Source organism: Pavona decussata, unplaced genomic scaffold (genome assembly GCF_977016875.1).
Source record: "Pavona decussata unplaced genomic scaffold, jaPavDecu1.1 SCAFFOLD_262, whole genome shotgun sequence".
NCBI lineage: Eukaryota > Metazoa > Cnidaria > Anthozoa > Scleractinia > Agariciidae > Pavona > Pavona decussata.
Genome location: NW_028145665.1, coordinates 381,888 through 395,000, shown reverse-complemented (window position 1 = coordinate 395,000; position 13,113 = coordinate 381,888). Strand labels below are relative to the sequence as shown.

Below are 13,113 nucleotides of genomic sequence, written 5' to 3'. Positions count from 1 at the left end.
CTCTTGTGCATAAGTGGGGTTCCTTGAAATTGCTGTTCCCACAGTTGCGAAAAAGACGTTAATCAGGTTTGCCTTTTCATTGTCACGAACAACAAGAGTTTTATCATCCCGCTTTATTGGTCCACTCTGCGGTCATCTTTTAGGGTTGGTTGCTTTGGAGAGTACTTTCCAACAGCAGCAGTGGATTTCGCGGAATCAATTTTTTCACAAAAGAATCTAGCTTTGCTCGTCTTACGTCAGCTGTTCATTTCATTCCTAATCTTCGCCCAGGCAGTTTCGTCTTTAGTACTCACGGCGGACTTATAAAGCTTGTACCTGCATGAGATTCATCTTTCTCCTTATTTTATTTGTAATCCACGGGTCGCTTTTAATGCGGATTTAATCTTTTTAAAAGGTGCAAGCTCGTCGCAGATTTCATCTAACATCAAGCTCCACGCCCATTAGTTTGTGCATTTCTGATCGAAGTTAGATATTTTGCGTGTTCGAAGACTTGCAGGGATTGCATTCCATAATTTTGTTCCGAAGTTTTGCAAAGTAGTTGAGTTCTTTATTTAATCTTGACAGTACAAGATAGAAATTACTAGAAAAAGAAGATCTTGAGGGGTGTGTATGAATATCAGAGAAAAGCGAGAAAAGCTCCAAAATACATGTATTAGGTGGAGCAATTTAATTTGAAATATCATGCATTAAAATAGAAACCGACTTCCATTAAAGCATATTCTATTGAGAGAGAATTTATTTGCACTTAACCAGACACATCCTGGTCGCTAATTGCAAGAGGGGCTTCACCACTGTCTAAAACTCGATGACTATTATTCACGAAAGCCAAATCAATAAACAGAGACATTTAGAATTACGTTTACGATGCCGCTATATGTTTTCAGTTTCTCAGTAGAAATTAATTAGTTTCCCGTTAGCATCAAACAGAATAATTTCCATCTATGTACTCTTTTTTATATATATAAATAAAACGAATCCTGTGCCTTCTGATAATTTTGCGATAATCTCCTCCAAATTATTTACTTAAGTTTTTTTAGGAGAATAAGATGCTTTATAGATACAGCAAATGAACTGGGTATTTTTTGCCCGTTTTGCGATTTATTTCAATAATCAGAGATTAACAATTGGTGTTGTTGGCAGTTATGTTCGTTCGGTTCTTTAATAAAAGGAATCCCAATGGATAGCAATCTCATTATCAGTCACCATAGGGTGAGATTTAAGGGCCAAGGCAAACATTCATTGCATCAAGCTACACCAAGCGCACTTAGAATGGAACCGGCTTCAAAATATCGTGATTCGTAAACAGCGTTTTATTGCTTTATCTATTACAAGGCGTTTATTACTTTTTTTCTAATTAAACACTAGCATTACTGCCTCGGTTTTTTGGCTGTTACGAATTTTCATCTTCTTTCCTTGTGACCTCCTAGCCACGTATGATCCGAGAAGGATCTCCACGCCACTTCAACCGTCGACGTCGGCACCAGCGTGGAGAAGATTTTGCGAAGTTATCATCTCCATACAATACGGCCATTCCGTAGTAGAATCTTGCAAACACCAGGCATGAACCCTTGAAAGAGCTCCTTTTGCTGCAAAGCTTCCTCATGTCTCGTAAGAAAGCTGTGTCGCACTGCTTTCGAGTCCAATCATACTTAGATCCCTGTGAGAGGAACGTAATTCCATTGCTTATTAGCGGTTCAAGTCAGAGAGGTGCTGTTTATAAAGATCGTCCTGTGGGTCAGTAAATTTTTTAAGGACAACCAGAAGAAAGGTAGCAACTGGGATGAGTTTTTTTTGAAAGCTTTCAGTAAGATTCGTTGAACCCCTTCATAAGTTCTCATAAATCCATACCCAGCCCAAAACTTATAAAAAAAGAAACGACACTTAGAAAGGCATACATTCTCAAGCGGGGGGGAGGGGGCAGCGGCAACTTAGGCCCTATGAACCAAATCCTGACTTTGCTCGAATGCGTTTCCCTGAGCTTGGAACTCGTTACATGTATTTGTTTACATCTGTTGTGATGATGATGATGATGATGATGATGATGATGATGATGATGATGATTAGCCAGAGTAATTGTTTTGGTTTTGGTTTAACGACACTTAAATGAAAATAGTGAAATAGTATAATCTCTTGAATAGCGAGAGAAATTGGAGGATCTCTTGTTAATAGCACATTTCATGTTGTTAGGTCATTTTTGTAGTGTAGTTCAATTGATTTGATTGCTTTTGGTCAATTTTGGTGTTTTTCTGAAGTTTTGATAAAATCCAGAAGTCAAAAATTACGGCCGGATGGAAATCATGACATAATTCATTTCCACATCAATATGACGTCATCTCTTCCCACTCTAGACGGACCTCAAAGGAAGCACGTTTGGACCTAGTAACTATGCTGCAAGTGTCATTGGCACAGCTTTATACTCTTGGAGTGATGGACAGGGTCGTAATCCGCCCCCTTCCCTCTCCTCCCTATCCAACCCAAGAAGACCAATAAACACGGTCTACGTAGGGTTAAAACTAGTTATGAACATTTAAAATCCCGAGGGCAGATTACCCCGTAGCATGTCTGGATAGAAGGTTCGAGAAATGGCTAATTAGTAGAACTGTCTGCTTGTCAAATATTACTGAATTGATCGTGAAAATAACTGGAAAGCATGAAATTTTTCCACAAATGTGAATGTTAAAGAGACCGTTCTGTAGAGTCCTCAAGATATTCACCTTCACACACAATCATGACCGATTATTTCTTAGTGACAAATTTAGACGTAAATCTTACACAGGAGTAGCAGATATCATGCTTAACGCATGCCAGCTTAAACGTCTTCTTGAAGAAGAAAGGAAGGTCCTTGGTACAACTACCGTCCAATGAACATGGCTTTCGACTCGCTTTCACGCACAAACACAGCATCGCCGTCAAGAAGAACGCGTAACAGGCTATCTGCCTCATGATGAAAATCTGGGCAACGAAAAACATATTATATGAAAATGAATATATCCAACATCATATATTTGAACTGTGGATGAAAGATTAAATAGGAGAAAGACCCTCGCAGTTAGTAAGGCAACTTAAGCAGTTGCGAAAAGAAAGCCTGAAAAGAAATTCAGGCTTGAACGGGATTTGAACCCATGACCTCTGCGATGCCGGTGCAGTGCTCTATCAACTGAGCTATCAAGCCAACTGAGAGCTGGTCAAAACTGATAATTCTATTGTCACAACAATAAACTAATTTAGCCCGCCAGGATTAACCCTTCAGCGTCGCGCGCATCGTTGGCTTTGAAAACATGAAAAAAAAAAAAAAAATAGATTATACGCAAATCAATCTTTACAGTCAATTTTACTTTTACCTAAAAGTCATTTTGCTTTTGTAACATGCTATGGTCAATCAAATTCAATATATTGTTGTTGCTGATTTGTTTTTCAGCCAAATTAAAAACAAATTGAAAACACCATCGCAAATTGGCGTTTTTTCCCGCGCTTGCACCGGCTGCGTTTTTTTTTTCTGGCAGCTCATTGGCTCGTCATGTTACTTGCGTATCTTTTGCTTGCTTGAGCCCCTCAGAATTTTTGGAAGTTAAAAAAAAATGTGCCAAAATATGTATAATTAAAACAAATTAATGTGCACAATCAGTCTTCAACTTTGACGCTGCAAGTGTAATTTCACAACCTCCAATAGTTTGTTTACTACCTGTCAGTTTCCTTCGCTAACAGTTTGTTTTTAAATACAACAGTAACAAAGGCACTCCTACATTGTGAATCGCAAAAAAAAAGAACCAAAATGGATCGAAATCAACCAATCTCAAGCCGTGAAAGCTGTTCAAATAAACTACTTGTTCTCTATCGATAGCATATAAATGCCACTTAGTTTATAACAATTTAGTGTTCGCGCATTGTCGAAAGTCACACAAATATGTCCTCTCAAGAGCCAGGGAAAAAAATTTCTCCTGCAGTCGGATTCTTACTGCCTGATTCCAAATTTAAAAAGAGAAAGAAAAATTTGTCGTCGTTTGTTTACGTCCTCCTTCAAACGTAAAATTAGGAAATTTCACGTGGTAGTCCGCGTAAAAGAAAAGGCAAAGAAATGTACCAAAAAGTGTCATACAGGTGTAGTTGCAGATATTGTTTTGCTCATCAAATCTACCGCTTTTTTGATGTTCTCGTTGCACCTTAAACTCGCTAATCTGTCTGTTTTTTGAGTGACGGGCCGGGGGAGGGGTAGTTTTTTTTTTTTACCATTTTGCTCGTCCCCCCAGTAACCTTGGCACGGGCCTGAGAACTGTTAAGAGCAATTCTCCAGGAAAGTGAAGCAAAGTTGGAAATGAAAAATTTTAACCCCTCTTCAATTTTTGTGTGTAGGTAGTTTACCTTGGGTGATAGACAAAAACAACCATATTTGGATCGGCAGATGTATCGTTGCCATGGTAACCGCACTATATGGCGTCGGCCTTGGGACCATGTTTTGAACAAAAGTTCCACTCTCAAAAAGTAAAAGTAAACGAGTCTGGTTCTCGGGTGCATGTGAACCAATTGAAATGAAACTCATACAGATGGGAGAACCACTCTCCCAGTTTATAAAATTCGCCGTTACAATAATTTGGGTTTTATTAACAAGAAGAAAATGCTCGTCCTACTATGTTCCCTGTCAGCCATTTAGACAAGCAGGAAAAACAAGCACAACGATATTCGTTATTTCTCTGAAAGTACTCTTTCCACACAAACCAAATAAGCAACAGAGATTACATAGATATTGACGTTTCTAAATATCATAAAATCAATTTGGGGAAAACTATACTCTGGCCATGGGTGCTGAAGACACCTGGGACAAATTGCAAAAAATTGCAAAATTGGTAATTTTGAAAGCTCTAGTATTTAGCTCAAACAGGCTTCTGAGAGAGAAAATCAGCTTCAAAAGTATCTTTTATCATCTTATCTGCTACCTACTTTTAGTAAATAAGGTTTTGGCCAACAAATTTGATGAAATATAAATTGATACAAACCCTACCTTGAGGGTTTTGGGAATTTCTTCAGGATGCTTTCGTCGCGTGGTTCTCTCCAGTGTCTCTCCTTGGCACGTTCCGTCTTTTTGACCAAATCTAGCGCAGACTAACAGTTACTCCAATCGAATATCCAGTTTGCTGTGTTTCAGACCAGAGATGATGATACAAGTAGACCGCATACACTTGACAAAGAATAGTTGAGAAGGTCTAAAACATGGTCGTAATACTTGCGATTTCTGCCGTCTAGCACCTAAATTTATCAATATTATCCAACCAGGAAGTAAAGTAAATGTGTCGAGATCGATGTCCAAAGCAAATGCATGCCTTTGAACAATCCAAAGTAACGTCTTTGGCTAAAATCGAGTCAGATATTGCGATAGTCGACAAGCCAAGAATGGTAAATAAACTGAACGCATAGGCCGGAAGTCCGAGAAGCACGGCTGCTGACCGGATGTAACACAATGTAATGGGATGTAACACCGGATGTATGTGTAATGATATCCTCTTGAAATGGGGTTGTTTCACTATGGCAATGGTGAAGAAAGCCAAAAACAAAACAAAAAAACAAAAAGAAAACAGAATAACCGAATGAAAACAAAAACAAAGGAAATGAAGCTGAACTGAAGCTTGGGTGAAAATTGAACGCATGATCATAATAGCCGCACCCGAAAAAAAAGATTGCTTTTTAGACTGTGAAAATGCAATTACACATTCAGTTATGATAAGCTATTCGTGACAAGAGAATGAAAAATTCGCGCGTGAAATGTTACATTTATTTACCTGCACGGCAAAGAATAAGATCCATTTCGTCGCTGATTTCATCACGGTTTATACTAAGTCCGTAGGCTTGCACGTGCCTGGAAATATCCCTTTGACATTGACTAAATGCACTCACAAACCGAAACGTCCCTTTTGGGATTTGAAAGAGACCAACTTTCCATTGTCCCGACCAGGATATTTTCCTTCGCACGACGATATGCAAATTTCCCTTACAGTGTTTTTGATTGACGGCACAAATTTACGTCCCCCCACCAGAAAAAACGACAGCAAAAAATAAATAAATAAATAAACAGAAAGAATGCCAAAATTTGGGCAGGTATTAGGTACTGAATGTGAAAATGTATCGGCTTGGAGAGGACTTATTTATTTCTGGAGGAGAGGTGGGTCAAAATACCAACTTCGTAACTTCGAATGTGTACGCTAATGCCCCAGATCAGCGACGTATCTTACATGCAGGCCATCCTTAACATCCAATAAGCAATAAATAAAAAAAACAAACAAACAAACAAACAAACCCAGGAAACATGGGCGGCTTATGTGGTTGCGTAAAACGACTAGTGAAGCGCTTTTATTTTGTCCTCTTTATTCCCCCCCCCTTGTAAAACAGTCATAAAAGCGAATCAAAAGTCGTCCTTTTATCCCTCTATCAATGATATATTGTACCAAAAATATCTAAAGAAGAGATAATGCCATTACGACAATTATCCGAAGCTACAAAAACAAACAAACAAACAAAAAGCGCGTATATCGCATTTAAAACTACATCCGGTCAGCAGTTTTGCTACTCGCATTTCCGGTCTACATACGTTTGGTCGTGAACAGGTCGTAAACAACGATTTCTTTGCTTCTCAACCATGCACCACGGAATGTACGGCTCGATTTAGCCAAAGACTTTATTCAGAATCGTCGCAGACATGCATTTGCTCAACTGTGATGTTGATGCATCTATTTAACTTCCTGGATGGATTGTATTGATGAATTATTTCGATACTCGACACACTCGGACTGTGTTTGACCTGTTGGACTGTTCTTTATTCGGGTTAATGCATCATCATCTTTGGTCTAAAATTAGATGTTCGGCGAGGCTAGCCAGTTAGATTTGTCCTTTCCGCTAGAGTATGTGCAAGATTTGGTCAAGAAAATGGAGCGTGCGAACTGAGGAGAAAGCATCCTGAAGAAATTCCCAAAAGTGCAAGGTAGGCTTTGTTTTAATTTATATTTCATCAAATTCGTTGGCCAAAACCTAATCAATCAAATGTAGATAACAGATAAGATGAATGAAAAAACCTCTGAAGCTGATATTCTCTATCTAAAAGCCTGTTTGAGCCAAATACTGGAGACCTCAACATTTCCAATTAATTTTGCATTTTTTTGCAACTTGCCTCGGATGTCTTCAACACCCATGGCCAGAATATAATTTTCCCCAAATAGATTTTATAATATCTATAAACTTCAATATCTATGTAAGCTCTGCTGCTAATTTGGTTTATGTGGAAAGAGTACTTTCGGAGAAATAACGATTATGGTTGTGCTTGTTTTTCCTTCTTGTCAAAATGGCTGACAGGCAACATAATAATACGAACATTGTCTTCTTGATTATAGAACCCAAAATACTCTAACGGCAAATTTTATAAACTGGGAGAGTGGTTCTACCATCTGTATGAATTTCATTTGAATTGGTTCACATGTACTCGAGAACCAGACTCGTTTATTTTTACTATTTGAGAGTGAATTTTTTGGTCAAAACATAGACCTCAGGCCGACGTGATCAGGTGCGGTTTCCATGGGAACGACGCACCTGCCGATCCAAATATGGCTGTTTTTATTCATCCCACCAGGTAACCTACCTCCACACAAAAAAATGAAGGGGGGTTAAAAATTTCTTTTCCAACTTTGCTTCACTTTCCTGGAGAATTGCTCTTAAATACTTACACTGATATTTTACCATTCGGGATTAAAAGGCTTGCTTGTCGCAAGAAATTGCAAAGAAAATGTTTTACTCAGTCAAGGAAGTTCAAGCTATTTGGTGATGGAGAAGACAAAATACATCCCCTGCTGGAGACGGACAACAACAAAATAAAGCAAAGGAAATGGCTTAGTTTTATTTAAAAAAGTTGAGTGGTAAGGCAGTTTAGTCAGTTGAAATTTCATGGCTGGCAAACCGTGCTCTCTAACATGGACGGCTTTCTTTATGGAAACTCAGTAAATTTTCTCGGAATCTCGCCGTCATGTTTCGCAGTTACCGACGGGGAAATAATTGACTAGATTATCGTTGTCAGTACGGTGATAGAGGCTGCCGGTAATTATCGTGTACTCTAGTTTTCAAATGATTGATAACTTTTTTCTCTGATTTGTTGCTGCTGGACCCAATACAAAGCAAAAGTCGTTATCACTGATGTGTTTCAAAACTAAGAGGTCTTAAACAACGAGGCTTAAAAAAAAGCCTGGCTGGCAGCAGAAAGACCCGGCTACGAAATTTGCTTTTTCTTAGTCTGAAATACATCATACGCCGCGAGGTTCCGTCAAACACTCATAAACAACTGTCCAAAATTTACACAAATCATCAAATTGTTCAGAAATTATTTCCTGTTTTACCGTTTTCTTCAGAAAAAAGTTTTGAAAGCAAAGTAAATAATAGACATTGGCTGTTAATGGACACATTCTAGTGTATACTTACCGCTCAGTTTCGACTTCTCCAAGTTGCGGACAGTTTATAAAAGCAACCTGAAAACACAGTTGCCCCAATAAAGACGTTGTAAGGGACTGGTAGTCTCTTAACTAATCATCAACTAATCTCCGTAAAAGACCGTAAATTATTTACAACCATTATTTGATCAGTAAGGGAAAAAGGCATGCAAACAAATTGAAGGATTAAAGTGAAGACGGTTAGTTAGACATTTTTTATTGTCCACGTAAAGTGACCTCTTAAGTAAAGGTCAGTAAAGTGTTACTAAATTAGCTCATGGTGTTTTTTTGGAGATGTGACTGAAAAAGGTAAAATTCCCTTTGTACAGGTGCTGTTATAGTGAGTGCGGATCCTTTGCTTGCATGCACAGTTGGGACACTTTATTTTGACGTACAACATCACATAACGTCAAAAACGTTATGTGCTGTTGTACGGTAAAACGAAGTGACCACAATAATCATCAAAGAGGAGGTATAATGGTTAATTTGCAACAAAGGAGTCATCGTCACATTTCTGGTATTATGATCCCTGTGCAATTAGCAATTAGCGAGCCTTTCAGGTTAGAAAATTGTTATTTGATCTTTTTCTTCAACACCTGTTTGCACTTGAAAAAAAGTCACAAAAGTGCTCTTTTTTTGTGTTGTTATAACTTGATAGAAAACAAAAGAAAGAAAAAGCACATTAAGTTGGCTGAGACTTTCTCGCTTTATTAGCCCATAAAGAAAAGCAAACACACTAATTTTTGTTGCTGCATGTGATGTGGACTCGTGTGAAGATCAAAACCACTCTAAACTACTTGCCCAGTTTAAATCTTCGTCTGCCGGGGCGACCCTCCAAATATAAATCTCTGTGAAGCTTCGTGAAAATATTTAAATAGCTTATAGTATTTTGCCTACAAAATTATCGTTTCCATTCATTGAAGATGCTAAAGATACATCGCATGAAAATCATGTCACCATGATGTGATCTTGACGATTTTAACTTTGAAGGATTGTTCAAGGTTTTCTTCGGTCCGTTGTCAACTCGACCACCCGATCGCTGCAAGCCAACTACTTCTCCACTAAGGACCAATTCATTACCCGAATGGCCGTTATTAGGTCAATTCTTAATTCATATGTAGTCTGCGGAAAATCTTCTCCGATTTTATGTTTTTGATCGATCCTTATCCTGGCTTCACGATCACTAACTGCATGTCATTGCCAGTCAACAAGGTAAATGCATTTGTTACTTGGGCGTAAATTTATGATGCGATAAGCAGGGACATCCAACAAGAATATCAACGCAAAATTGTCAAAAATGTTGCTTCCTGCATTCTCATATAATGTTATGGACCTTCCAACGGAAAATTTGTGAAAGTTAATGCAGCTTGATCTGTTGGGATTCTTTAGCTGAAAATTAAAATTGCCGAAACGTTTAGGCAACAGAATCGTTTTCCCCGAATTTAACGGAGCTGCTGTTAGCTGGCCTTTTTTCGCAATTTTAACGACGTATTTGCCCCCCCCCCGAAAGCAAAAGGGATTCGTTTTTCAGGGTTGCGAACGTTTTAGGTGACCTTTCGCTCAAGAACATGTTGGTTTTTCTTCCCAATTCAATCCGAATTCCTGAGGCGGCTAACGTCGTTCCGAACATTCGAACAGGTATTCCACCAAAATGAGCTGCTTGGTGCCCCTGTATAAGGCTTACATAACAATCATTTTTACTCTTGCACCTCGTAAAACGATTACTATTAACTCTGAGAACGAAACAGTTTGAAAGGCTTTTTCAGCCGAAGGACCGTAAGGCGACATCCTCATTCCGCTAGTTTCAGGTTCCTAATAGTGCTAGCAACAAATAAAACAAACCCGCTTTTTTCATCCGTAACCTGTAGGGCTCTGGAAGCCCTTTATGAAACTAAATACCCCTTTTAAAACGCTCGTCTGGAATCATTACTGACAAATCTGATTTTATGCAGCTATGTACAATACTTCAACGTTTGTTCAATAGGGGAAAAAAGAAAAACAACAAAACGTATCCAGATAGGAATCGGTTAAAATGTGCTATGAGCTACAGTCTATTTTGGTTTCTACTAACCTTTCAGATTTCCCAAAGTTGTCTTCGTCCGGCAAAACTGAGTGAATGAACACTGACTAGCGTTTAGGGATACGCAGTCATGTTGTTTCAAAAGATGACGACACGCAAATAAAATTGATTTGTCAATTTGCAACATCGTTTAAGTGGCTACCAATAAATGGACCGCGAAAAACTTTCCCGGCTATTTGCGGGTTGTTAAATTCAAGAAATGATTTTTTGCGTAATTGATGGCCGACCGTTGCAAAATCCTCTTTCGATTGTCGGTCCACCGTTCACCATTTACATAGGTCGCCACTGTTTTACCAATGGCGCTTTCCATTCGTCCGAACTGACCGATCAGTTCGTAAATGGAATGTACCAATTGGAAGGATAAGCTTTATATTAGTCCTTCGAATTTCTTCAAAATAGCGCGTGCCATTTTCGGAGGGATTATTTTTCAAGATTTTGTAACACCATGCCTTCAAAATGACGCGTTCGATTTACAGAATGGCCGTTCTGGCAAATGAAAAGCACTCCAAACCTCCATTGGGACCTTTAATTATTTATCGCTATTAGCAGTGCACTTACCCTGGAAACTGGAGAAGTCCGCCGAATCCCCCCCACTCCCTGCTTTTACGTTGTTAAATTAAAGGAATGATATTTTGTGTAATCGAGGGTAGATGTTGCAAATCCCATTAATCTGTTTTTTTTTCGGCAGTATTGCAGATTACCGGGTCTAACACAAAAAGCACCGGACGGGGATGTTCACGCCATGGGACGTTTCAAAGGAGCGCTGAAGACACGTGTTTCTTGGGGTTCGGGGGTATGCTCCGTCGGAAGCTTTTGAAATTGTGATACCAGAGAAGCAGTTTTCTAGCCCTGGATTATAGCTCTGGGCTTTTCTTAAAATAATTTATGATAAGTAGAGATCTTAAATTTGTTGGCCATATTTTAAACTGGCTCCTGTTTTAAACTACCATACAGTTGTGTTGGTTACTGGGAATAACAGACTGTATACTGGTTGCCTGCGACTTAGATAATAACAAAAAAAAAGGCACAGGGCCAATTTGCATGAGATCACTGGATAGTACAGCGTTGGATAAGCATCGCAAAGAGGGTTATTCCAGTTTATAATTGTTGTTGGGAAAAACATTTCAGACTTAAAAGTAGCGAGATTAGTTTCGCACTTTCCTTTCTTTATATAACGTTACTGAACTTATAATAATTTACATTTCATAATGGTGACATGTCGTCGCCGAAACGTCATGCTTTAACCTCGCTACTTTTTATTCTGAAATTTTTTCCCAAGTATATTTCGTTATCAGATGTTGGGAAGAAGAGTACTTTATAAAATCAGTTTTCTAACTGTAAGGAACAAGGATACAGGAATGCTTTTAACGGTTGCGGTCTGGCGTGGAGTGAGAAATTTGTTCGTCCGCCGGCGTCATAAGCTTCTCAGTATTGTTCAATATTTTGAACATTAAGAACATTCAGAGGTTCCGGAGCTTCTATTGTGTTGGATACTGCCTCTCCGGAGTTGTTGTTCAAAATGAATCTAACACAGCGACTCTGAACCGTTTTCAGATGGTTAATACTCTGCATGCACTAAGGATGCCACTTCGCTAAAGCAAAATCCAGTCGTCTCGCTACACCGTTAAGTATGTAAATGTACTTTCTCTCGTTCTTAAGTGAATTATCTTAGCTGTTTCTGCGTTTTCACAGTGTTTGCGTAAGGGGCAAATTGGGCTCAAATGTTAGAGAATATGTCAATTTTAAAATGTAGCGAATGGACTATATATATTTTACGGAGTAAACTGCAGTGTAACGAAACGACCGGTAAGCGCTAAAGCATATTCCATGAAAGTTCATATTAGCGGCCAGTAAAAAAAGTGATTTCAGATTCACACTGTTTTATTGGCCTTTATTGGCTAAATCGTGCGACCGCTGGTGGAAACAGAAACCAAATCAATAGGAAAATGGAGTTCTTCTGCCATCCTGATCCCAGATCGGTGGAGTTATGTTTCTGTTTATGTCTCTACTTTTTAATTTTCAGTGAAGCGTAAGGCTTCTTATTCTTTGTACTCAGATTCTGCTTCTGATTCTATTGCTGGTATAATCTATCTCCCCGATGGACACGACAGTAAATAAACCAAACTGATTGCAGGGCCGACACTACGGCAAAGAGCAGCTTTATTTGGGCCAATATTTCAACTTCAATGCCAGAGTTACAATGAGAGAAAACTGACCCCGGGGGCCCCACTCACATATTTTAATGACGGGGGGGTTCCGACAGAGGTTCATATTTTATACTAAAAAAAAACCCAACTTCAGAATTTGTCTACCCTAAAAAAATCCCTACTTTTTTTAGCATACCTAAAAAAATCCCTCAGTGTTTTTGCATTAGTAAATTTTATTATTTATCTTCTGGAAACTTGAAGCTAAGACATGCTAACTTTAACTTTGGTTTTGGTCAGAAACAAAACTATACAAAAACAAATACAAAAAGTTCGCATGACTGTCATAGTGTCTCTTCATCCTATCTTCTGCCGGTAATTACTTTTCAAATAGATTACAATCTCAGAAATATCCCGTAATACCACACAAGCA

General features: G+C 38.7%; 1 protein-coding gene across 2 annotated transcripts; it reads right to left on the bottom strand.

The window, feature by feature from the left end:
• Positions 1-1,289: 1,289 nt before the first annotated feature.
• Positions 1,290-10,665, bottom strand: LOC146455983 (conodipine-M alpha chain-like). 2 transcript variants are annotated; one of them, XM_085093629.1, is made up of 4 exons: positions 10,528-10,621; positions 8,449-8,495; positions 2,773-2,952; positions 1,290-1,657 (listed from the first exon to the last, which is right to left on the bottom strand). In XM_085093629.1, exons 3-4 carry the CDS (start codon positions 2,941-2,943, stop codon positions 1,424-1,426), a joined length of 405 nt encoding a protein of 134 aa, XP_084949755.1. In that variant the 5' UTR covers positions 2,944-2,952; positions 8,449-8,495; positions 10,528-10,621; the 3' UTR covers positions 1,290-1,423. The 2 variants fall into 2 exon arrangements, with proteins under 2 accessions (XP_084949755.1, XP_084949756.1); XM_085093630.1 differs by lacking the exon at positions 8,449-8,495 and having other exon boundaries at positions 10,528-10,665.
• Between the last annotated feature and the right edge of the window lie 2,448 nt (positions 10,666-13,113).